Source organism: Paramormyrops kingsleyae, chromosome 2, assembly GCF_048594095.1.
Source record: "Paramormyrops kingsleyae isolate MSU_618 chromosome 2, PKINGS_0.4, whole genome shotgun sequence".
Taxonomy (NCBI): domain Eukaryota; kingdom Metazoa; phylum Chordata; class Actinopteri; order Osteoglossiformes; family Mormyridae; genus Paramormyrops; species Paramormyrops kingsleyae.
The window spans coordinates 34,779,061-34,803,606 of NC_132798.1; the positions used below are offsets into that span (position 1 = coordinate 34,779,061).

General features: G+C 47.0%; 1 protein-coding gene across 3 annotated transcripts; it reads right to left on the reverse strand.

The window, feature by feature from the left end:
• Positions 1-504: 504 nt before the first annotated feature.
• pole (polymerase (DNA directed), epsilon) lies at positions 505-24,218 on the reverse strand. Of its 3 annotated transcripts, none has more exons than XM_023833354.2 (50): positions 24,069-24,218; positions 23,809-23,981; positions 23,459-23,594; positions 23,039-23,119; positions 22,882-22,926; positions 22,660-22,752; positions 22,381-22,535; positions 20,231-20,375; positions 20,065-20,145; positions 19,844-19,951; positions 19,636-19,746; positions 19,449-19,534; positions 19,243-19,362; positions 18,478-18,610; positions 18,204-18,317; positions 17,732-17,944; positions 15,640-15,747; positions 15,163-15,291; positions 14,825-14,927; positions 14,464-14,610; positions 14,230-14,375; positions 13,957-14,105; positions 13,560-13,652; positions 13,129-13,273; positions 12,866-13,023; positions 12,541-12,736; positions 11,917-12,131; positions 11,057-11,159; positions 10,107-10,187; positions 9,868-9,990; positions 9,214-9,441; positions 8,617-8,832; positions 7,993-8,136; positions 7,685-7,825; positions 7,292-7,445; positions 7,064-7,170; positions 6,398-6,574; positions 6,106-6,329; positions 5,591-5,811; positions 5,193-5,397; positions 4,608-4,781; positions 4,141-4,266; positions 3,663-3,795; positions 3,369-3,564; positions 3,139-3,270; positions 2,487-2,680; positions 2,186-2,386; positions 1,741-1,866; positions 1,449-1,538; positions 505-788 (listed from the first exon to the last, which is right to left on the reverse strand). In XM_023833354.2, exons 2-50 carry the CDS (start codon positions 23,871-23,873, stop codon positions 669-671), a joined length of 6,891 nt encoding a protein of 2,296 aa, XP_023689122.2. In that variant the 5' UTR covers positions 23,874-23,981; positions 24,069-24,218; the 3' UTR covers positions 505-668. The 3 variants fall into 3 exon arrangements, with proteins under 3 accessions (XP_023689122.2, XP_023689123.2, XP_023689121.2); XM_023833355.2 differs by having other exon boundaries at positions 23,809-23,911; positions 24,069-24,210; XM_023833353.2 differs by having other exon boundaries at positions 23,809-24,210.
• Positions 24,219-24,546: the final 328 nt, after the last annotated feature.

The following is a 24,546-nucleotide window of genomic DNA, read 5'->3' on the forward strand; positions in this document are numbered from 1 at the left end:
TGTGGGGAGGTTGAGTCAGACTGTTTTCTTAAGCGAGTGGGGATGAGCCACGCATCGATCTGGAGGCTGTCTTTCGGGCTGTGGTTGTAATGGATCCATCCTCACGGAATGAAGTCGTGCTTCAGAAGGCCTGCCTTTAAAATGGGGGAGGGTAGGGAGGTAACCATAAAAAAACTGCAAAAAAAGACCTGATAGCACCTTCAAAATCTGATCCAAATGATGTCTTATAACCTTTAAGAGGATTTTATCTTAAAATGTATCCATAGATAGCAAAAGTAAAAAGTGTAAAGAAGCAAATTGTTTGAAAATATTACTAATAAACTTTAGGTTTGAACTGTGTTAAATCATAATCAGAATACACAATAGGTCATCATTTGAGAACTGAGAACCACATACTTTATGCAAGAAAGTAAATTAATAAATAAAATAAATATGACAGGCTTTTAGGTTGAGATTGGTAGAGATTTCAACTCATTCACAAAGTAAAAGCACCACCAGTCCAGGTAGATGTACAAATATATTTATTGATGATTTTAATACAAATACAGATAAGAGACACATTTTTAAGACCATGGAGGTTCTGTATGAACCCAGCCTGAACCCACAGGTCTGCCAAAATGCCTTTGAGAGAGGGGAACGGGTCAGCCGGCAGAATCAGTCAGCGAGTTCTAGACTGGTCTGCCCAGCTGGGGGCTCATACACAGCAGCCAGTCGATGGTCTCCTGAAGGAAGCTCATGCTGTAGTGAGTGGCGATGTTCCGGAAAACACGGACTTGCTCCGAGAAGCTCTGGGGGGATGGCAGCAAAGACATTACATGTCGGATGTCTGCCCTTAACTCAACAGAAACATCAGATCTCATTTTCACTCCGATATTTACAGCAAAGTAAGCAGGGGTAGCGTGTGGCTCTGCTCGTGATCAGAAGGTTACTGGTGCAAAGCCTGTGATTCCGATGTTGTGCCCTTGAGCAAGAACCTTAAACCCAGAGACTGGCTGGCTGAGCTTGTTCTCTCACTTGTATGTCACTTTGTATAAATGCGTCTGTTAAATTTATGTAATTGTGCTGCCTGACAGCTTAAACTTTATACCTAGCTTCAGATCAGGAAGTTTAGACGGACCCTCATCAGTACATGAGTAAATAAAAAAAAAAAATCTATATATCTTTAAGGGTGCTTCAGGGCCAGTCAACCCATGAGGCAACACAGGTGGCCGCCTAGGGTGGCAGCTTTTCACATGCGCCAAATTAGCCAGGCAATTTCACTTGTATGTGGCTCATGTCCCAAGAAGTATTCAAGACTTCTGCAGTGCCAACAAAGAACAGGATGGAGGGAAAAGGCGCCAAGGACCCTGTTAGGATGGGGTGCCACATGGGGTTCCCCCGGCCCTGGGTTGGAGTGAGCTCTGAAGGCGTTCTTTGGATTTCAGGCGATGACGGCCTGTCCTGCTCACCTTCAAGGAGTAGCTGAGGCTGAAGTCTCCAGCGCAGTTACAGTACAGCGGCATGTTGGCTTCCTTCACACCTTTGCACTTTGCACACACCTGAAGCAGAATACAGCCAGTTCCAGAGGCTGCTTAGGTGGCTGACATGTTTAATATGAGCTGCTCAACATGTAATTGTAAATCTCTCAGAACATCACTAGGCATCTCTAGTGTACAACCAAGGAAGACACCTTGAATTCAAGACATCCACTAAATTTATATTGAGTCTTTTCAGTAAAGGAGAACATTGGGGGTCACCCACCAGATCCTGCAATGTGTACGTCATGAGCTTCTTCTGAAAAGCCTCAACCAGGCTCATCTCAATAGTTTCCGTTTCATACTGGGCCTGGCAGTTGGAGCAAAACCACTGGGGCATCGTGGAGCTGTCCTGGAGAATGGTATGGGGACAGTAAGGCACAGAGGAGTGGGGAACACTACCTAAAACCTCACAAAACCCATGATGCCCCTGATGTTATTTAGTGTTAAAAATGCCAAGTCAGACACTAAATGTGACAGATTATTCATAGTATTTCAAATGCTACAATAATCACAACACACATCATTATACAGCTACCTAATAGGTTCTTGTCTTACAAACTCAATAACTCTGGTCTTGTTTGGAGAAAGACCTCACATGAATGAGATGTTAACACCAAAGCTTTTGGGTTTAAAATGGCATTCCCAATATCCTGACCACCAGCGCTGACCATAGCCACAGATGGGTCCTTGCAGAGGTCCAGGTCCCGGCAGAAATTGCAGTGGCGGCAGATGACCTCCGGCAGGATGTAGGAGCTGCAGGGGTCATGGAACTGGGCCTCCTCAGAGAACTCGCCCACGTCCAGCAGTCTAAGGAGGTCCCTCTTCAACTTGTTGACCTGGTTGGTGATGTTGGCGTCCAGGGAGAGCACCTGCAAAGGATGGCCGAGTCAAGGGACAGCCAGGGGGTGAGTGTGAGGTCAACGGGGCTCTGAGCTGGCGGCCCCTCCGCTAGCCGCACTGAGCAGGCACCTGGCAGACATATTTGACGAACTCCAGTGCAGGGTTGCTGAGGGCCAGGTGGGAGCCCGGCAGGACGGGGAACATCTCAGAGGGCATGGCCCCGCTCCTGCTGCCAGTCACCTTCTTCTGGATCTTCTGGGTGATTGTGAAGAAGTTTTGGGTCAGCTCGCTTGACACGTACTCCTGGGAGAAGGTGATCATGCCTGGGAGGTTGAAACACACAACTGCTGAACATCCCCCAAGATAAGAACATAAGAACATAAGAAATTTACAAAGGAGAGGAGGCCATTCGGCCCATCAAGCTCGTTTGGGGAGAACTTAACTAATAGCTCAGAGTTGTTAAAATCTTATCTAGCTCTGATTTAAAGGAACCCATGGTTTTAGCTTCCGCTACACTAGCAGGAAGACTATTGCATACTCTGACTACACGCTGTGTAAAGAAGTGCTTCCTCAAATTTGTTTTAAAATGTTCTCCCATGATGGAAGATGGAAGTAATAAAGCTTTCAATAGCAATGCAATTATCATAATTATTTATTGTGCACACAGGCTGTAAAACAGAGCAGACTTTAAAAATGGGCAAGAAATTTAACATAAAACACGCAAATTTAATTAGTTCTAACACTTCCAAACTATACAGCTGCCTTTCACAGGAGAGCTTACCAGGCAAGGCACTGGAGTCTCCCACAGCCTGCTGGGTAATCTGGCTTCCTCCCCGCCGTTTAATAGGTGTGGCTCCAGGGGCATTGCGCCTAAGCTCCTCCTTCATGCTGTGATAGACGGCCGCGATGTAAGCTGGGGATCAAATTGCACAAAAATGGAACTGTAAGCACGTCGCTATCGGGCAGCAGAGACAGACGGCGGCTTTCATGGACGTTTAAGACAGACAGTACCTGATATGATCATTAAAAAGTATTTTTGACAAGAGGCTGTCTGGGGAAGGTACTGCATGATGTTCCAGTTGCTCTCAATCAGGTCCTCCACCTCAGTTTCTCCATCGCCCTCATCTTCTGGTGCAGCTTCCTCCTCCTCCTCCTCATCATCATCACTGCCGGCTTCATTTTCCTGCTTCTTCTGTGCTTTTCCAGCCTGAGCCAAAAGCAAGTGACAGCTTTTCGCTTTCCCTTCCACGTATACGTCATGTTCCCCCCCCATACACATAGGTGACAGACCTTGGCCCGACTTACCTCGTCATACATGATGCTGGATGGGAGCTTCCCCTTCACTCCTCCATTATTGGCCAGGTCCATCCACAACAGGAACTCCCAGCAGCGGGAGAAGGAGATTGAGAGAGAGTGGAAAATTTCACGAGAGTGGATGCTAGGAGAGAGGAAGAGGACAAGTCAATTGAGCCGTTTGACATTTAACCATTTCTATTTCCAGAAAAAAGTTAGTTTCCAGTTGTCTAAGATAGTCAGGGTTCCTTAATGCAAGGAGAGGAAATGAACTAAAAATAAACAGATGGAAAAACTAGTGGAAGAATTAAAAATTAGACAAGAGAAATGCAGCTTCATCAGTGACTTGATGTCAGTGATCAAACCGGCAGGAAGTCAGATAGACCAGCCAATGGCGAACAGTCTGGCAACCCTGCTGACTGTGGGTTCTGATGGGTCATTTCCCTGCCCCTATAGGTCACGTGTCACAGCAGCCCGGCTGTCAGCTGACCTGTTGGTGATGTACTCCACGTAGGCGACGGCATCGCTGATCCGACGCTTCTTGGTGCACAGGATTATCCTGTTGAAGTTGCCGTAGACAACAGACGAGCCAAGGCGCTTAAACTCAGCCACTAACCTGATGGGGGAGAAGACAAAATGAATGGAGGGGTCAAGCACCCTATCTGCTGCTGAGGGCTAAATTCGATCATCAACTGTTCTCTATGTCAGTTTATGTCAGTAAATATTACTGGGGGGTGGCTTTGCCAGGCGGGGGGGGGGGGGGGGGGACTGATCGCACTGTCCTAGTGTTTGACACTTGCAGGCTGCCTGCTGGGGATCCCCAGTATGAATGATCCCCATTAGGGAGCAGAGAAAATTTTTGTTTGGTCTGGATATGGATCGGAGTCCATCTAACAAGGAGGCCCGGTGGTTACTGCTCAGTATCGTGAAAGTACAACCAGTTGGGGGCGCACTCACTGCAGGAAGACCTTCTTCATCATGTTGTGCAGGGTCCGGTGCAGCGCCGGGTCGTACAGCAGCGAGCTGGGCGAGCACAGCCAGCGGTAGAAATGCACCACCTGGTTGTCGGCGTAAACGTTGTGGTACTGCGTGATCTCCCGCACCCAGCCCACTACCATGCTCTTCAGGATCCTGGGGATTGGGGGGCACAATGCACATCAAGCCACAAGAGGGCGACTCAAACAACTGATGAAGACCTTCATCAGACCTGCATCAAAGTAAATGCAAAGGTTCCAGTGCAGAAAGAAAACCGTTCAGAGCTCAGTTTATTTCAGTGATTGCTTTTTTTTTTTTATTATTATTAAATATTTTTAACTTACTTTGCTTTTATTTGGCCACTTACATTTACAGCATCATAGTACTCATGCCTGCCATTACATCTGTTTGTTGTTGTATGTGTTAAAAGAAATATATTACATTTAGGTTATTTTATGTTGCTACGCATTTTTGCTGAAGCAATCTGGGCCAACAGCCAGACCAGTGCTGGTGCATACGTCCATGCGAGCCAGACTGCAAGCGACGCCCAAAGCTGCCCCCACTCACCTGAAGGTGTTGGAGCAGAGGGCCGTCTCGTCGTAGCTGGCGACGGTGCTGACCCCCTGGTTTCCTGCCATCATGTCCTCCAGGGAGCTCTGCTGGATGACGTCGAAGCTCACGCCCAGGCTGGCTCCGCCCTCCATGTCGTTGACGTGCTGAGACTGCAGGATGGTGTTCACGGCCAGACTCTGGAGGTCTAGCTCCATGCACACTGAGTGTGTCGAGAGAGAGAACCAGACAGAGAGTGAGACCCATCAAACACATGAAGTCATGCACAAAATCATAAACGTCTGCTATCAAACTGTCGATCCAATCACCTCACTCCGGACAAAAGGGCTCTTCCTGGGACCCAACTCACAGACCTCACAGGGGCAATTCGAACAGCTCATGCCCCACCTGCCTACCTGTAGAGTAACAGCCATGCGCATTGATCTCCATGTTGGCCCGCTCCTCACTCTCCATGACCAGCCGGCTGTCGTCGGCCTCCTTGCCCCCCAGGTCGGGCCGTGCCGTGGGCGAGAGCCACAATAGGTGGTTGTGTTTGCGTAGGTGCCGGGCGAAGAAGAGGTCTGAGCCGAAGATTGACACGTCCTCGGGGAGATTCCCCACAGGCAGGTGGTAGTACCTGGGGGGGAGGTTTGGGGGCAGAAGGTGGGGGGGGGGGTTAAAACTGCTTGAGGGCCTCGCCCAAAGGCCCTGTAGTGAAATCACTCTGCCAGTCAAGGGATTTGAACCAGTAACCTTCTGAGCACCGAGTCCATACCTACAGAGCAATACAACATAGAAACAGAGTCTAGTCTGATTAAATTAATTGCATGAAATCTTTGGAAATTTCAAAGTCTCAAACCCTGGCTATGGTGTGATGCTCAAAGTGGGCTAGGACCAAAAAACCTAAAGGATAAACGGCGAGTCCCAGTACCTGGCCATGTCGAAGGCCTGCGACAGACAGCTGTCCAGGTTGAGGTAGTGGCGAATCATGCGCCGGGCCCCGTGCCTCTGCCAGTCCAACACGCTGTAGCTGATCTCGTCCACCACGTGCACTGGTACCACCGGGAACTCCTCCAGCACCGGCATGGCAGCTGCCAGCCGCCGCGGCTCCCGGTTCGACTGTATGGCAATAAGGGTGGGGCCACGCCGTTCCTCCTGGAGGAGGAGTCTGCATCAGGCATCATGCAGGGAGGACCGGGTGGTAAAGGAGGTGGTGGACAGACCTTGTAGTTTAGAAGGAGGCGCTGCAGAGCACGGTCGATGGCCTTGGGGTCGCTCTCGGCCCGCACCTCGAAGGTGTGTTTCTCAGGGGGGAGGAGCTCCTCGCTGGTCTTCGCCAAGAGCGCTGTGCGCTCGGCCCCGTACAGGGCACTCAGGTTGGGCATCTGATTGCTGCGCACCTGAGGGGGTGGGGTGGGCGCAGTCAGGCATGGGAGAAACGAGGCTTTGCACCATTACTGCAGGCAGGATTTCTGGGGATTTTATGCTGTCTGGGAGGCAGCTTAAGTCAGTCAGTCTGATTATACAATACCGTCCACAGCAGCAGGGGGGGGGGGGGGCGGGTCTCACCCACCAGAGCCAAAGTAAAATCACGTGCCCTGGGCTCAGATCTGAAGCTGTGCTTTACAGCCCCTTCCCAGCTGGGCAGAAGCAATTACACCAAATTATCCTGTAACCCGGGTCTAATTACTACCCATCATTCTCAATCTGACAAGACCCTTAGCTTTTTAAGGACAACTGAGAATCCCACACAGGATGTGCCACCCCCCCACCCACCCTCAGGACTATGACTCATTCTAGAGATCAGTAAATAGCTAATCCACCCTGCCCCCCAAATGCAGTGCTTCTGCTGAATCAGTTGAGATGATGCCCTTCGCTCCCCTACACACCGTATCCAGGACGAAGATGCTGGCCTTGCGTTGGGATGGGATGAACAAGCCAAAGAGAGCTTTCTGGCCCTGGCAGTGGTGGTACAGGTAGATATGCCGTATGCTGCCTGCAGGGGCAGCAAAGAGTGGCTGTGATCCACACTGCAATCACAGTCATATGGTTCACACCGTCCTCAGTTTGAGATTCCTCTTGCATGGCTATGCGATTCCAGGTCAGGTCAGACATACCAGGTTCCAGGTAGCTGAACTGGGCAAGGGACCTCATCTCCAGATGCTCCAGGTCATAGGTGTCAATCTCCCGGCCACCCAGGCTGCGAACCGCCTGCTTGTTGACCATACAGACGCAGCCCAGCTGCACCAAAGCCCGGAAAAGCAGGGGGACCTTACCCCAGTCAGAGAAGGGACATGGTTAGAAACACACCCACAGGCACCACCCAGCAGCCCAAGGAACCGTCAAAGGAACCATCTAGAACGGGGACCCACCTCTAACATGAGCTTGCTTTCCCTAACGTAATGAATTGCAAAGTGAATTAAGTTCCCTCAGCTAATGTTTGAGGAACCAACACAAATTAAGGTCAAATCTCACAAAAAACCCACAAGATGTTGGTCAAGCCTGATTACCTGGGTCTCATAGACCCCTTCGATGTCAGGGGCCGAGAGGTCCGTGTTAATCTCATTGATGTGCTGCTGGTACATGTCTTCCGGTACTGAATACTCATACAAGTAGTAGACAGCGTTTGACCGTGGCAGCATCCGGTTCACCTAGAGCACAAGGGGGTGGGGAAACTCCATTACTAATGTGATCCAGAAAGGATTAACACATTCCTACTTCTTTCTGTACTTTAAATGCTAATTTGTCAGTCTATAAACAGATGCTTTATTTAAACAGGGCCACACGGGCAGAACAGCATCAACAGCGAATCACAGACCTTCTTGTAGGCAGCCCCCTCCTCTTGTTTGGGCACCTTCTGGTTGACGTAGAACACACGCGGGATATTGAGCTTGATGCAGTGCAGGTCGCTGCCAATCACGGCCCAGAGTTTATACAGGCCTGGGTGGCTGGTTTCGGCTATCTGTAGGAGAGAGGAGGGGCTATTCAGAAAGTTCAGTCAGGCATTGAGCTGGAAGAAGAAAGCAGGGAATTCTGGGAGGACTGGCTCACGATACATAAACAGGGGTCAAGGAGGTCGTCAAAATACGTATGTATGTATGTGTATGCATATGTGTAAATATAGGAAACTACAAAAGAGTGAAACTTCCAGCTAATTCAGAAAAGCTCTTTAAAAGGTTGGAAAAAATGCTCATGCATGCTTAGCCTGAATGATTTTTAAAAATTCTGGAAACACTAAAAATGGCAGGTTTGCCAAGTTTTTCCATGCCAGAGATTCAGGGTTACCCACGAGCCCACCTCACGGGTGGACGCGGCGCATCCGGATCAATCCAGATAAAAGGCATCTTCGTCCATTATTATTCACTGAACTCATTTACCAAGCAGGGGAGACTCCGGTGATCTTTCATTAAACCGTGAGCAGCTCCAGCGCAACGGCACACACCTGCACGATCTGCCAGGGCATGTCCAGGATGCTGCGGGCCGTCCGCCGCAGGAAGGTGCCCAGGTCAGTGGTGGCTCTGCCCCCACGGATGACCCCGCCCCCGGCAGGCACGGAGCCCCCATCCACCACCCGCCGGCGCTTCCGGTGTTCCCGCCGCTGGCGGAGCTGCAGTTCCCACTTCTTCTTGTGATAACGGAGCCAGATGAGGTGCTCTTCCTGCGGTGTCAGAGAGACACAATGGGCTGGGTCCTGTGTGCCATCCCTCTTTAAACCATGTTCCAAATGCATTCATCTCACACATGCCAAGCCAAACAGGTTGCTGGGCAGCAGGCAGCTCAGCAGGTTAGGATATATGCTAATATCCGGAAGGTTGTGGGTTCAAGACCCTTAACCTCAACTGTTCCCAAAATGTTGGCTGACTCTGCTCTCTGAACCCATGAATGATGCTTTGGAAAAATCACCGGCTAAGTAAGATGTACTTAACGCTTCTCTGGAGCTTACTAGATGCTCCATCCTGAGCATCTGGTGTGCAGGTATTTTAGTGACCAGGAGGGAGAGCTGCAAGGTGCCCACAGGTAACAGGAGTTCAGGTCTCACCCGCGTTGTGCCCATGGGCGGCGGTGGCCCCAGGATCTCCCTCCAGGACTGGGTGAGCTCCAGCTCCTGCGACTCCACCTGACTGCCATCACCCTGGGAGACTCGCTTGCGCTTGGTGCTGATTAGGATGGCGGGCTGCAGGGGGCGCCGTGGCATCCCAAAGTCCTCCATATCTGGTACACCCCCCGACTTCTGGCTGCCGTCGACCGCTGGCTGGTGGGAGGCCACCTGGGAACAGCAGCAGCATATGGGAACGTTTCACATCACGGCCACTTCCCAGTCAGAGAGGGTTTCTTGCTCTGAAGGACGGGGTAAATTTCATCTAGTACCTTCATTAAAAGCAGCACCCTGTAAGGGTACAGTTACCTTTCATTTTAGTAATTTAATCACCCTTTTCAATAAATCACTTCATACACTTAGAATTTCAAGTTTTAAAATGCTTCTGAAATACACTTAAAGGAAACGGGGAAACGATTCAGAACTACCTGCTGTTCTACCAATGTCAGCAAAGTCATGCAGGTAGACAAGGAGAAGCAGAGGAAATACAAATATGGCTGAAATAAATCTTTCTGGTTTAATAATGGAAAATTGCATTTTTATCCACCCACTAAAGGGACAGGCATGTAATAAGAGTGCCCCCTAGTGGACAGGCACCTGTCTCTTGCCCTCGCTGGTGAAGAGCTCGCTGATCTTCTTCTGCTTGTAGATATCGTTCTTCTCCAGCAGTTTCTTGTGCAGCCAGTCTGGATGACGAACCCTTGGCACTGGGTTCTTCACCTGAATTGCACAAGAACATGCAAAGAACATGGACACATGGAGGGGTGTGGGGGGGTCGTACTTCGACATTTACAGAAGGCGAGAAACATTTCTGCTCTGCGGGGGGTCGTCAGTACCTGCTGGAGGGCAGCTGGGATAGTGATGATCTTCTGAATGGCACTGCCAAGCCTCTCAATGTAATAATTCCAGTCGAGGATCTGGAGATGAACACGAGGCCACAAGGAGACAGTATGCAGGTTAAGAAAGTAACTTCAGAGCAGAGGAGATAAAGGATGCATTGGCCTTTGTGGGATGCTGGCTGTTTGTTCACCCCAATAAAATGAGGGCTGGTCTTAAAAAGATTATTCACACTCCAGGCCGCTTTAGCAGAGTGACTAACCACATTCAGCCATTAAAATGCACACGCAGATCAGCCTTGAAAGAGCATACATTCAAATTCAGGTGGAAATCTGAAAAGTACTGTAAGATTTTATAACGGCTTAAACCAGTGGTTCTCAATCCTGTTCCTGGCGCCCCACCTGCCAGAAGGTTTTTGTTCCAACCCCACCTTAATCAGGCTTATACGGTCCTTAATAGGCTAAAGCTGGTTACGGACCGAAGGCAAGCATGCGCTGTGTGCGCCCCGTTCAAAAAAACAAAAAAAGTTCAACAAAGTTCATCTTTGACCACGGTGCTCGCACAAGCACGGAGCACAGCTCAGTGCAGTGTGCGCTGCGTTTGGTCTAAAACCGGCTTTAGCTTAAGGCCCATCTGAGCCTGATTAAGGTAGGGTTAGAATGAACACATTCTGGCAGGTGGGGCACCAGGAACAGGATAGTAAACTATTCTGCCTGACAAAGTCAAAACACAGTAACGATGCTGTCACTGAAACTGAGAAAAATGGGGGCTAAACTAAAATATTGTTACAAAATAAAACCGAGCCTAACAGACCCAGTTTGGCTCATAAAACTAATTTTGATAAAAGAGGTAGTGACATGTTTCGCCTTTGTGGGACTGTACAACTGGTCCCAGCAATCCTATAGTGTGATGCTGTTCACAGCCTGTCCTAGGGAGAATGTGGACTCACTGAGCGGATATCCAGGTCGTGAAGACTGGGCATCTTCAGCCATTTGCGCAGGAAGTGCTTCTTGATGCTGGGCTCGGCCTGGAAGATGGCCAGGGGAATAGCCCTGTCGGGGAACCGAGACAGCTGAGGGCCAGATGGCACAACCTCACATTTTCTCAGGACAATGAGAAATAACAAACAACTGCCTCTGTCCTCACATGCTGAAAGATGCCTCATTTAAGGCATTCTGTTCCAGCGAAAATGGGCATCTTCAGCCAATGATGCGTAATGCTTCATACCGAAGCCATGTGGTCAGAACTGGGGGTTCTGTGTCGCTACAGGAAATTTATGGTTATAATTAAATACTAATAATAATGCTTTAATGACCCAGTGAACACCTTTTGTTTCAAAGCAGCTTACAGTTTTGGTGATTCTACTGGAGCAATTCAGCCACACCCTTAGGCTAGGTTTCTGATAGCTGACAGGTATGCTGCCAGCTGCCCTGTACTGACCATCCATCCATCCATCCATCCATCCATCACTGGGGCACAGTGAGCCCAGAACCCATCCAAAGAGGCATTTGGCACAGGACAGGGGACACCCCGAATGGGATGAACTGCGATAAACAGGTCTTGGGCCTCTGCTTCCTGGGATAGGCTCCAGGCTCCCTGCGATCCTGTACAGCAGGATTCCCCAATTCTGGTCCTGGAGGTCCAGTTTGGAATTCCCTGCTCAGACACACCTACTAAACCTGGAAATTAGCCGACTACGATGTGTGTGAGCAGAGAAATCTGCAAACCGCTGGATTCTAGCCTTCCAGGACTGGTCCTAATAAGATTATACATCAGTATCAGCTGCTGGACGTGGCAACCCCAGCTGACCTCTCTGTGACGGGCGAGCCCTCCGGCTTGCGGGAGATGACGTATCGGCAGCTCAGCCCGGCGTCTTTCACCATCTGGTCCCCCAGGAACTCGGCTAGCCGCTTGGCGGTGCTGATGGAGGTGGACTTCTGCGCCCCATAGTCCTCCAGTTTGCGGGACATGGAGCGGTTCTCCGAGATCAGCTCAAACAGCTCGGCATCTGGCATGTTGGCCGCCTGGGGGGAGGAAGATTATACATTGCGTGTGGTTTCTACTGACACACAAAAGAGAAGGGACTTAGGAGCCAAGATGCAGAGATACTTATCCAAATTATTTGCAAGGAACCTGAAAATTACATTAATTACAATTTTCAGGTAAATGTTTCATTATTTTCACTGCAGGCTTTTTCTAACCAGGTAAGCCCAGTAAAGAAATCAGCTGGCCCAAAAGCCAGATAGGACCAAAAGGTCCAGGACTGGGCAACACCACCCAAGTCATACATGCCCAGTACCTGCTCCCTACAGCACCACCCAAGTCAAACATGCCCAGGACCTGCTCCCCACAGCTCACTGGCTTTTACCGCTGTGGCAAATTCATTCTTCAGTTTACGTGGATCAAAGACACTGGAAGACGGGTGAAGCCCACCTTGCTGTACAGCACGTCCAGCCAGTAATCCGCCACTTTGGCCACTGAAGCATACACCTCCTCTAGCGTGGTGCCCTTGAGGAAGGCCTCAAACACAGACGACTGGAAGATCTTGATGAGCTGCAGCTCCCCACGACGCTTCACCTCAAAGCCCTTCAGCTCAGCCAGCGAGCCGTCCTCGTTGAACACGGCATACCTGTCCATGAAGGGCTACTTAACACTGGCCAATTACGCAACACAGAACCCTAGACACTGACAAAATAACCATTCAACAGTCAATAACAGCCCTGCCTACACAAGTATGCCAACCACCTCCAGATCTCACCTCTTCTTCAGCTTCTTGCCCTCCTCTTTGGAAGCTGGCAAGATCATGGCCAGATACGGGCCGTCCACCTCGAAGAAGATGCTGTTCTCAGCACGTGTCTCATAGGTCAGAGAAGCCGGGTCCACCAGTTCCTGGTACTGGTGGTTGGTAAAGCCGTCCTGAAGATGACAAGAAGCGTAGAATAGACATAAATCACCATGATAAACCAATTCTCCAACAGCCAAACATCTCAGCTGCAGGACTGGTCCCTCAACACTCCATACCTTCACCATGATGTTCAGCATGGCTCCTGGGTACGAAATGGTCACCTTGGGTTTCTTCTCATTACTGGTCTTAATGACAAAGTTCTCAGGAAAAGTGTTGGGGAGGACACACCAAATCCCATCGGTGTCCAGCTCTAAGGGCCTCCTGTGAAAATAATGAACTATAAGTACAGGCAAAAATTATTACTATTTTTACTATTTATGTACATTTGCATAATGTTCATTCCTGAAAACTGAATTCAACCAATGCCAAATCAGACGACAAAAATATTTCTAGGATCATAACTCCAGATCACGTCAAAAACCTTCATAACTCTAATCCCTCTTGAATTAAAGAAAGGCTGAATAAACAAGGGATTATTCTACTAAGGTAACAGCTGATTACTAATCTGACAAAAGCCCCGGCCTCGACCAACCAGAGGGCCCCTCACCCGATCTGCTCAATGAGCTCCCTGGCCTGCGTGATGATGTTGGCCCCAGTGTAGCAGACTATCCCGGCCATTTCCATGGAATACCAACGAGCCCTGGTTGGAGGAGAAGAGCCAGAAAAATAGAAAACTGTAGCTGTGCCCAGATACCACAAAAGGGAGGCCTGGAGCAGAAGCAGGTCTAGTGAAGCCTGAGATTAGCAGGCCACCACAGGAATTCACTTTTTTATGAACCCAGGCAGTAGTAGCACATATCACAGCTTTACACAAATAGATACAAAAACAATGTTCAACTTATGTACATAGCTAATACACAGACTGCTACTGAGGACAGATAGACAGGCCTGCCTGGTCCTTTGACATCAGCTAGATAATTAATGCGATTTGGAGTCTGCCGTACCCCTTGCGCATGACATAACCATAGAAGGAGTTGAGGATGCACTTATGGGCCAGCTGCAGCGAATCGTAGAGGATCTCCATGTTCTTGCAGCGCTTAACCTCCGCGGCATCGCCGCTGTCTTGCGCCGAAGCAAGCTTCTTCTTCCACACCTGGAAATAAAAGGGATGAGGGGATAAGGCTGGGGTTTCCGGCCCTCTGAGAAAGAACAGACCCTCATCAGGACGTCCTCGAGGGACAGCAGTAGGGGAAACGGGCATGCAAAGACGCTCAGACCTTGTGCAGCCCCTTGAACTCGTAGCGGCGGTCTCGGAAGGCACGCACAGTGTCCACGTAAAAGGAGTTCTCCCTCTGGCAGATGGTCGTCACACGTTCTTCCAACCTAGTTAGGTGGACCTTCTTGTAGGCCTTCCTACAATAATCTGGAGAGTCAACATAGAAGTTATGAAAGTTTTCCCCCAAGAGCAGGAACACCAAGGTGGGGGGAGGCTGTCATGCTTTCCCACTTACCCGCCAGCCTCTTCTTCTCATGCTTCGCCTGCTCCTCACGGTTTAGTTCATGGAAGGCCCGTGGCTGGCCATTGGGGAAGAGCGGGGAAAACTTCTCTGACTCCAGTTGCTGCTGGATGCGGTGGAACTCGCTGCGGCTAGCTGGCACTGCAGAGAGGGAGGGGTTCGAAGACAATGCCAGTCTATCAAAATAAGTCACCTGAGCTGATGCCCAACAAAACATTACTCACAAATTCCACTTTTAAGGTTTCCCCTCAATAAACTATGGCTGAAAGAGTCACAAAAAGTATCAGCAGTAGTAACTGACTAAATCCAGGTGGTCAGATAACTGACTTTACAACCGAACTGGTGAAGTAGTTACTTATTTCGCCTCTCCACTGCCATGTCATCCGCCTCTGGCAGTTTGCTCCTGGTTTGTTGAAGTCACAGGCTGCACACGTGGCCTCGTCCACCATGGCAGAGGGCTGGGTGTGACAAACAAAACCACCACAATGTTTGGAGGCACTGAAGGGATCAAAATGGCCTTCAGCCTTGCTGGGATTAATGCATGCTGCCAATTCCTGTGTGGTATATCCTATTTCTAATGCTCGCATCACACTAGGTTAGACCAATCAGTAACTGACAGCTCACAGAAACCTCTCCGGTAGTGGCTTTCAAAGCATGTGAACCACCACAATCTGCTGCTTCAGTGCTGCCCACCTGTAGGCGGTTGGTGAGGATAATGTTAGGGTACATGGCCCCGACATCCAGATGGTAGATGAGTGGACACTCTATCCGGTTCGGTACTTCTTTCAGAGAGGTCAGCTTCTTCTTTATTTCCTCACAGACCTACAAGAAGTAGAAAAAGACACCGATCTGTTTACAAACCTACAAGCGACAGGGAAGTTCTCTTCAGCACCAGCTTACATCCAGGAGACACACAATCAGATCCTTCCCAAAACGTAGCTCCAGCAAACACATCTTCAGTTAACAGCAATGCTGGATCTATGACAACTTGGCAACCCATAATGAATGGTAAAAACTGAACATAAATGTATAAAAACTCATAACACACAGAAGATAGCAAAAATTCCCCATAAGGTTGTTTAAAAATGACTTTAGACCCAAACTGACTCAACAATGTCATCTACCAAGTGTCTTAACTGCCTATGCAAGGTTACCTTTGATTAGACTCACCTCATTAAAGTTGAGGACCTGGTTAAGGGGAATCTTCTCTTCCTCTTCAACAGCATGACGAAGAGTGCGCTCTACCCTCTGTAGCAGGTAGTCGAATGCAGCTGGATTCTGCCAAAAATGACCAGATGGCTCAGGTCAGCTAATGCGCTATATTAACTAACACTGTAATGGTACTAATATTCATTGTGTGCTATTCAGTTCCATCATTTTCGGAGCACACAATAAAATGAATAAATCCAAAACCTAAATTCACAAATAGATGTTCATCATGGAAAACATGATGCTAGTTGTGGCTACGAGTTGCTTATCGTTAGTGCTGGAGAGCTCAAAGACCAACCCAAGTCACTTATCAGTAGTTTGGGAACATTTTGATTTCCCAATAAATTACACCAACACTGGAGAGAGAAAGTAATTAAGACAAGAGGTGAAACAATATGTAAATTTAATATTACGATTACAGTGATCAAAATCATCACGGTTATCAATATCAATTGCTGAAAATGTTCAAAAAGTGCTAATACACAAACTGAAATAATTTCACCAAGTTTCATGAAAACCACAAATAAAATTAGCAGCACTCTGCATTTTTTGTTTGCACAAATATTAAAATAACATAACAGAATAAATAACCTTGCGGACACATTTGAAAACCATATCAAATGTGCATTAGCATTAAAGGTGGCACCATGTGGCCATAAGTGAGAACTGCACTTTTTGTGTTGAACAAAAGAAAAAAAGCGCCATCACAGACCACAATGGAGCTCATGATTAATGTCCAGGTTATTAATGGCTTATTGGGCATTGCTTTGAGCACACAGCCCTCATAGATTTATCAAGTATGTAATGCAGCGATATTCATTTAATCGTGTTGCATATACAGCCATGGAAAAAATTAAGAGACCACTCTATATTTTTAAAGAAATCTGCATTTTTAAATCATGGTTTAATCATGATTCTGCTGGCAGAAGCTACACTGAGCAGCAAGATGCTTTCAGGTTCAAAATTTGTAAGACAGCAGGTCATAAGTTGAAGCAGGAGACACTGGGAATGACCAGAAACGAGCCAGGTGGAGGGTGGAGGAGACATTCTAATGCCAGAGATGACCGTTAACTTATTCAACAGTTTCTCATGAATCGAAGGATGATATCAAGTGACCTTCCAAAGGAATGGGAAGCATTAAGTGCAGGTGTGAGATGCACTGCCTGGATAATTTGTATCAGGCTTCTAGAAGCGGGACTGAGCTCCCATAAAACAACGAAGAAGCCCTTTATTAAAGAGAAACAGTGAAGAACCAGACTGCAATTTGCAGAAAAATATATATATTACTCACACCCATAAAACTGAGAAATGAGTGAAACAAAAAATTGTGCTGCGGTCTCAGTTTTTTCCAGGGCTCGTAGAACTTTACCAAATATCTCAGATTTTTGTGCGTTGCATCCAGCTGTTCTTGGATAGACTCGTCAGCCCAAAATTCCAGCAAACACTGCACCTCTCGCATAGACTAAAGTGATTCCTTTGCCACAATGTTTATTAAAAATATTTGTCACTACCCCATCTGTACAGCCAACTTGACCTGTCCTGTCTGGGTCCAGTTCCTGAAGAGTGCACATGTGTGCAGACCTCAACATGTCTGTGATATGGGCACAGGAACGGTCAGCTATCACACTAGATGCATACTGTGCTTGAGTTCAACTGAAATATGCCCGGGCCCACCTCTTCAAGCAGGCCTAACCGTGCCCGGGTATGGGCATGGAACGTAGGGATCACACTAGTGAAATGAATTGGATTTTGGCCGTCAAACGTGCTCAGACACAGTATGGAACGCTTAGTGTCACTGCAACCCAATCTTAGGTTTTGTTATTTAGGCACGTCGACAGACATATCACCTTAACTTTGGTTTACAACTGTTCCTAATTACAATTGCAGTTTTATTCATGATTTCAAAACAAATTCCATTTTCCCTACTATATCAAAATTGCACCGAACCATGAACCCAAAACAGAGGTTTGTACTAAACACTGAATTTTGGGTCCCATTACACCCATAATATTTACAACGGACACAAACATGTTGCCGTTTTTCTGGACTGTACCATTTTGAAGCGGCAGGGGATGTCACTGCGGAAGACCCCGGACTCCAATGCCTCCACGTGGCCTCCCACATAGGTCTCTGAGTCCAGCACATGCCCGTCGTCAGTCAGTTTGTTGAAGACCTGCTCTTGCTTGTTGGGGAAGACGATGTTAGCATGGAAGGCCTGCACCATGAGGAGAGCCTCACACAGGGTGCCAGACCCCTTTCGGAGCACCTGGGAGTGGAGAGAGGGGGAGAAAGGGGGAGGGAGAGAGTGGGAGAGAGGGAGGGATGCACTCACAAATTGTAGCCATTATATCCACACTTAAAACAACGAACTGAAAAACATTTCACTGAGAAAAACTAGCTAATGCTGCTGCTTTTTAAAAAAAATTGCACAAAGATCCCAGTGAAACTGCACGATTTGTAACTGCCCCTTTGTCTAACAGAAACAGCCTGCAGAAAAAAAAAAAACGCAAAGTCAGGGGACCAACCTCATCCGGCTCCATGGGAATGATGGTGCAGAGAGCGAAGATGAAGGGGTGCACATACTTCATGTACAGGTAGTAGGTGGCCACTGCATCAGACACAGAGTACGTAGCTAACGTCTGGGGGGGTGGGGGGGCAGGGTAGGTAGAAACGTCAGATCCAACCTCCAACAGCCCCAAGAGGGCCCATAGTACTCACACTCAATTGGTCAGTATTTTAAGTGATGATGATTCATCAGAAATGGGAGGGGGGGGGCCATGGAGTTCTCCCATTACGCACCTGTGGCTCCTCAGTGGCCATGCGGCACATCTCCTCGGGGTCCAGCTCCACCGGGTCATAGCCCAGTTTAGCTTTGGCCGCCGCCTTCAGGTTGTGGCTCCCCACGGGCAGGTAGCTGTCTCGCTTCACCCACCTACAAGAAGCGCAGCACCAAGGTCTGAGCCAAACAAGCTGGACATGTGTGGTACTGTGTACATGAACAGCAGGTGCACCATAAAGGGAGGAAAAGTTTCATATATATGTATAATGACACAAACAAACAAACACACAAACACACACACAATCACACAAACACACACACACACACACACACACCCTTGCGTCAACTTGCATTCGCTTTTGGAACCAGGACCTCTGACCACAAGTCAATTTAGGCGAATTTCATTACTATATGCATACTGTTAGACATGGACAGTGGGTAATTACATGGCTGGCAGCGCTGCTCTTTCTCCTGCACCTGCTACACTAAGCGATACACCTGCTAACGTCCTACTACATTTGCTTTCAGGCATCTCTCAATTATATTTACTTTAGACCTCTGACACTAATGTAATCGGACGTGACTGAATCAGGCCTAATTCGATGCAAGACTGTACATATTTCATCCTACAGCAGAATCACAGAAAGACGAAAAAATGAAACAAATGACATGCATTGACATTTTCACCAGGAAAGCGATTATCATCTTTGAAGAGGAGCTAGGTTTGCATTTCAAGCTCAACTTCAGGGCAGCGGCAATGTGGGAATCACCCCACAGAGGCCTACCTTAGGCAGTCCATGTGAATGGCCTGGTTCGCTTTGTACTCGCCCTGGCTGTCCTTCTGGAAGCCAATATCCTGGTGCATGTTCAGCCCGTGCTGAGCGGCTCTCGCCTCCACAAAGGGCCTGAAGGAGGGAGGCGGGCCCCATGATCAGACGTGTCACCACGGCAACATCAGGCCATCAAGCATGTTCTCGGGACTCCAACTCACCAGTCAAAGAAGTCCCCGTTGTACGTGACGAAGACATTGGGCTTAGTCTCGTGGATATGCTCAAACCACCTCTGAATGAGAGCGGCCTAAAACCCAAGGAGATCAAGCATGGTATCAACAAACAGTCCAAATGCTGGGTTAACTGACCAATAACCAGCAGATGTAGCATCAGATTCCTCCCCCTCACCTCATCTGGTTCGTTGAACACAGTGAAGGGCCCCTCATACTCCGGCTTGGGGGTGAACTCAAAATCCTCAATATCTTCAGACACGATCTCCCTGTTAGTGATCAGGTAACCCTAAAACACAAAAGAAATGTCCATGTATCTCCCATCGATCAGCAGTAACTCTCAGGCAAATTCCACCAAAGGACAGCGTCCCTGAACTGCCACACACCTGTCCATCGATCATATACGAGATCATCATGATTTGGTCGGTCTCGGCATCAGGAAACTTCAAAGGCAATTTGGTTGTCTCTATGTCAAAGGCAAGAACCACTGGATCCTGTTTTTTAAAAATATAAATTAAAACACAGAAAAAGTGAAATTACTATAAAACCATCCATTCACCCAATTAGCTTTCAGAAGAAAAATGTGATTTACACAAAATCCACTCACCGGCCTCTCCACAAGATCATCCCTCCTCACAATTTCAGGGGGGTACAAACTTCCCCTGTATCGTACATTGTACCAGTGAGCCTGTGGAAAAGAATGAAGTGATTTGACAGGAGCTGGTGCCCTTCCTCGACTGCTCTGATTATCGTACGGCAAAAGCCTTACTTACCACGTGAATCTTGAGGTCGATGGACAGACGGACGTGATATGGCACATCATACTCCCTCAAGTCCACAATATTGTCCATCTGGTCAGAAAGTTTCTTGGATGTGCCGTCCTCATCTACGACCGCCGCACTTCCACCGCCCAGGACGCTGCAGTAGACAGCACCATGCAATCAGGAGTGTCCGGAGCCACTTTCTCAGTAGGGGATTACTGAACAAAGTCTCTATCCCAGGAAGCAGAGTGAACAAACCTGGGGACTCTGGATAGGATGCCAGTCCATAGCAGGGCTGAGGCACAAAATCACACACTACAGACAGCTTACAAACAACTCACCTGTATTTGGAATGCCTAAGGAAGTTAGACTACCCTTATGAAGATCCAAACAAAGATGGAGAGAACGTGCAAACTTCACACACACATAAACCTGGGGGCGGAAATCAAACTCCCAGTTGTAGATATGCGAGCCTGCAGTACAATACACCGAACCATCACACAGCCTAGGAATTAGGGATACAAATAAGCAAAGACTGTCAGATTGCTCTGTTTATTTTAGTGTTGACTGCAGAGGATTCTGGCAACCTCAGCTTATCTCAGGTCTTGCTAAACTGATGTACACACACACACATTTTATTTATTTAGGAGACGCTTTTATCCAAAGCAACATTAGGTCCTATCCCACTGCAGGAACTTTTTTCAGAAACCAGGAAATGTTCCTATCACAAGAAGTCAGCCTGACTGTAGTTCCTGAATCTTTTGTAGTCCTTATTCCGGACTAGGTATTTTTCGCTTAACGAGGAACTACTGGAATGGGGTTTACAGCGACAAACTTGCTGACTGGTTGACTGCAAAGCACAGGCTCCAAAATGGAGGTTACGCAGAAGTGCAGGGAAAAGTGACAGAAGTAGCAGAGCAAAAATGGAGCAGATGGAATTATTATTCAATTACATGTAATGCATTAACAAATATTTTTGCTTGTCTCTCCATATTTCTGCAATGGAAAAAATCCAGTATTGTATAGGATCATCCTGTAAGGTAAAATAAAATGCTGTGTCCTGTATTTTCGAACTCCATGATCGATTCCCCCAACCTGACAATAACTAACAAACCATCTTGTTCATCCTCCATTGTTTTGTGGCAGCAGGATAAGTGTCCTCGCATATAAAATTTCATGTGAATTTTTACCTACAAGCTATTTGCATCTCCCACTCTTATTTAGTATAAAGGTCACAGTTCCTGTTGTGCAGTGGGAAAGCAACACACTAAAGTGGTCAGGAACTACAAATGTGCCCAGTGGAGAAGCCCCAAGAACTTGGAACCAGAGGATTGATTTGTCAAAGTTGCATACGCACAAAAAGATGTCCCAAATTTTGCGCAAATCCTGTATTCATCAAACAAAACTTTGATGGAGGGAAAAAAATTGCATATTTATGGAAACTCAGAAGGTGGTATATGAAATACTTCGGACAAACCGGGAAAAGGCTAAATACATTTTAAAACTGGGAACTGCAAGGAAACCAGCAAAACAACTGCATGCATGGCAATAATTCATACCATCAACCCGCACCTTCATGTGAAAAACAGCAAATGTAAAATTTGAACTCGGATGAATGATTATTATAATTTTTAATTCCATGTATTATATACTACTTTTGCTTTTGATTATTTCATTTGAAATTATACATATTGCCCCTCCTTCCATGAATTAAAAGTATCTGTAATTGCCACAAGTTGCACTAAATGTGAATTAAGTGTCTGACATTCTCATGCATGGATCCACATAAAAAAAATAACCTGTAATTTAAAAATGCAAAATAGTGCAAATGTCCTAGAAAAAAAAATACTTTTAAACATTTTCTTGTTTGTGAAAAATGTGCATAGGCTTCCAAAAATAACATTTTGTTGTGTACCTACCCTGCACAGTTCAAAATTCCCATTTGGGTTTTTTTAATTTTATTTACTTACTATTAACCACTGTTGTCCGGCTTTGCTACCAGAAAGGCTTGATTTATATAATATATATGACCTTGATTTATATAGTATATATTTATATAGTAGATATAGTGGACATACACACATTTCAAGAGGGAAAGTGAGGGAAATTTATAAATTATACAAACGTGCCACTACTTCCCCATTCCTCTCTCAGGAAGTTACCTTGACAGCATGCTGGTGTAGGCATCATTAGACTTCTCCCTCTCCCGATTCTTGCGCACTGCTGGTAAGATCTCACGCTTGACCTTGACAAGGTCATCCACAGTGTTGAAGGACAGCTTGATATAGTTTCTCCTCAGACCCACCAGATGGTTTGGCTACGTGGGAAAACAACACACCCACCTAAGATCAAAGTTCACAGCTCTGGGCCAGCATGATCACTGAATAAAAACCATCATATTCATGTCAAATCCTGCTGTGCACATCCAGTCCACCACTCACCAGGTCCAGATCTTCTTTAGGAAGTATCTCCAGTTTTACCGCTTTTCCCTGAAACTTCTTGGACAGGAAGGAGATGACTTCTCGCTCACAATTCTGGGGTAAAGAAAGGAACTTTTACCTACAATCTGGCCTCACTGCCAAAGAAATTAAACTTCCTCTCAAATCTTATTATGAATCTAGTGCTTTAAATGGGATGTAACTAATGAATCAGATTTGCTTTACCTGTTTGGTAGCTATGTAAAAATAAGGCCTGAATGGAAGAGCCACCTACAACACAGAGAAGAGAGCACATGTGTGAAAAGCACCAAGCACAGACTGACAGGAGACAGCACTAAAGTGACCTAACTGAATCACTATGATCACCAATCGATCAGCTCACCTTGAACCTGCTACCATCCTCCTGGATGAAGTAATAGTCCACAGCACTGACCATCCGCTTATCGTCATCTAAGATTTCAGTCTGCAAGAATTTGAAAACATCAGTAAATGTCACTGAGATTAGGTCAGCTGACCAAAACACAGGGGGCTGAGAGGGGTGTCTTAAAAGGAGCCTACTGACACTTACATCCATAATAAAAGGCCATGACAGCCACCAAGTAGAATCTGCTTTTATTTCATGCAGACCTGAGCTCTCCACCACTGATTGTAAAATTAATCAAATAAAATTACAACATGATGGACTAGTATATCTTACAAAGCCATACGGCTGTGTTGACGCAATTCTGTTAAAATGTCGTGAAGTAAAGCAGAAAAACAATAAAAGATTAATTGATCTTACACAGGCCCCAATGACACATACCGGATGCATATTGATGAGCCAGCCAGTCTTCTCTCCCGGCTCCTTCATTCTCTCAAAGCCGAAGCGGTCGTCCATCACATCGGTGAAGCGGCTTCGCTCCAGCCGCTTGGCGGCTGACAAGGACGACGCATCGTCCCTAGGGGAAGCCAAAGCGACAACCCGAGCATCAGCGTGAAGGCTGCCTCCAGTACGGTGTGGCGATAGGAGTTTACAATCTCTATGAGTTAAGTAAAACTGATGCCTTAATGAAGAACTAGAAAACATTAAATCATAATCCAGAGACAGTGTTAGTTGTTGCTGTCTTGGTTTTAGCCACGTACAAGCAGCGCCTGTTTATGCAAACAACTTACTGCTGTTCAGGGTCTCCTGCTTGTCCACGATCTGGTTTGTATCTTCCGCTGTTTTGCAGAACCATTTTCGATAGATTGAAGATCCGAAAGGTTTATCTTAATGCTTTTAAAATTAAAAATATACTCTGTTCAGCTCATACAGCTGACTGTCCCACGGGAGGTCCACTCTAGTTCTGGAAAATTAACATGCTTAAAAATAAACATGCAAGTCAACTCATACATTAAAGTATACACCATTAACAGTATCTATCTCTTTTTACCATGCTGACACTGCACTCGTAAAATTCTGCCATGTGCCGTCAGTTTTTATGTGACTTTTAGCCGGTCACTAAAGAAACGCGCTGTTTTGTGTCACCTCACTTTCAGATAGAAATTGGCGCGCTCCATGTAATTCCGCGAGATCACAGCCGGAAGTCCGGAACGCGCCCCATCCCCGAAAAGGAAAGCCACGCCTTCTGGGGCGTTCCTAAACATTTTGACCAATGGCGATGGAGCGCCAGGATCGTCTCGCCCTCATGGTCGCCTCCGACGATTCTCCTGCCTGTGGATTCGGCAATATGATGCGCAACTGTTGGTTTAACTTCTAATCAATTAAAATTAGGAAATTAGACATTAATTAAAAATCTGTTCTTTCTTTTCTTACATTTCAGTGAAACACGTTAAGATATTTTATTTCATATGTACTTGTGTTTCTAGTTAACAGTTTAAACATAGATAATTAAAAAAAAATTGTATCCT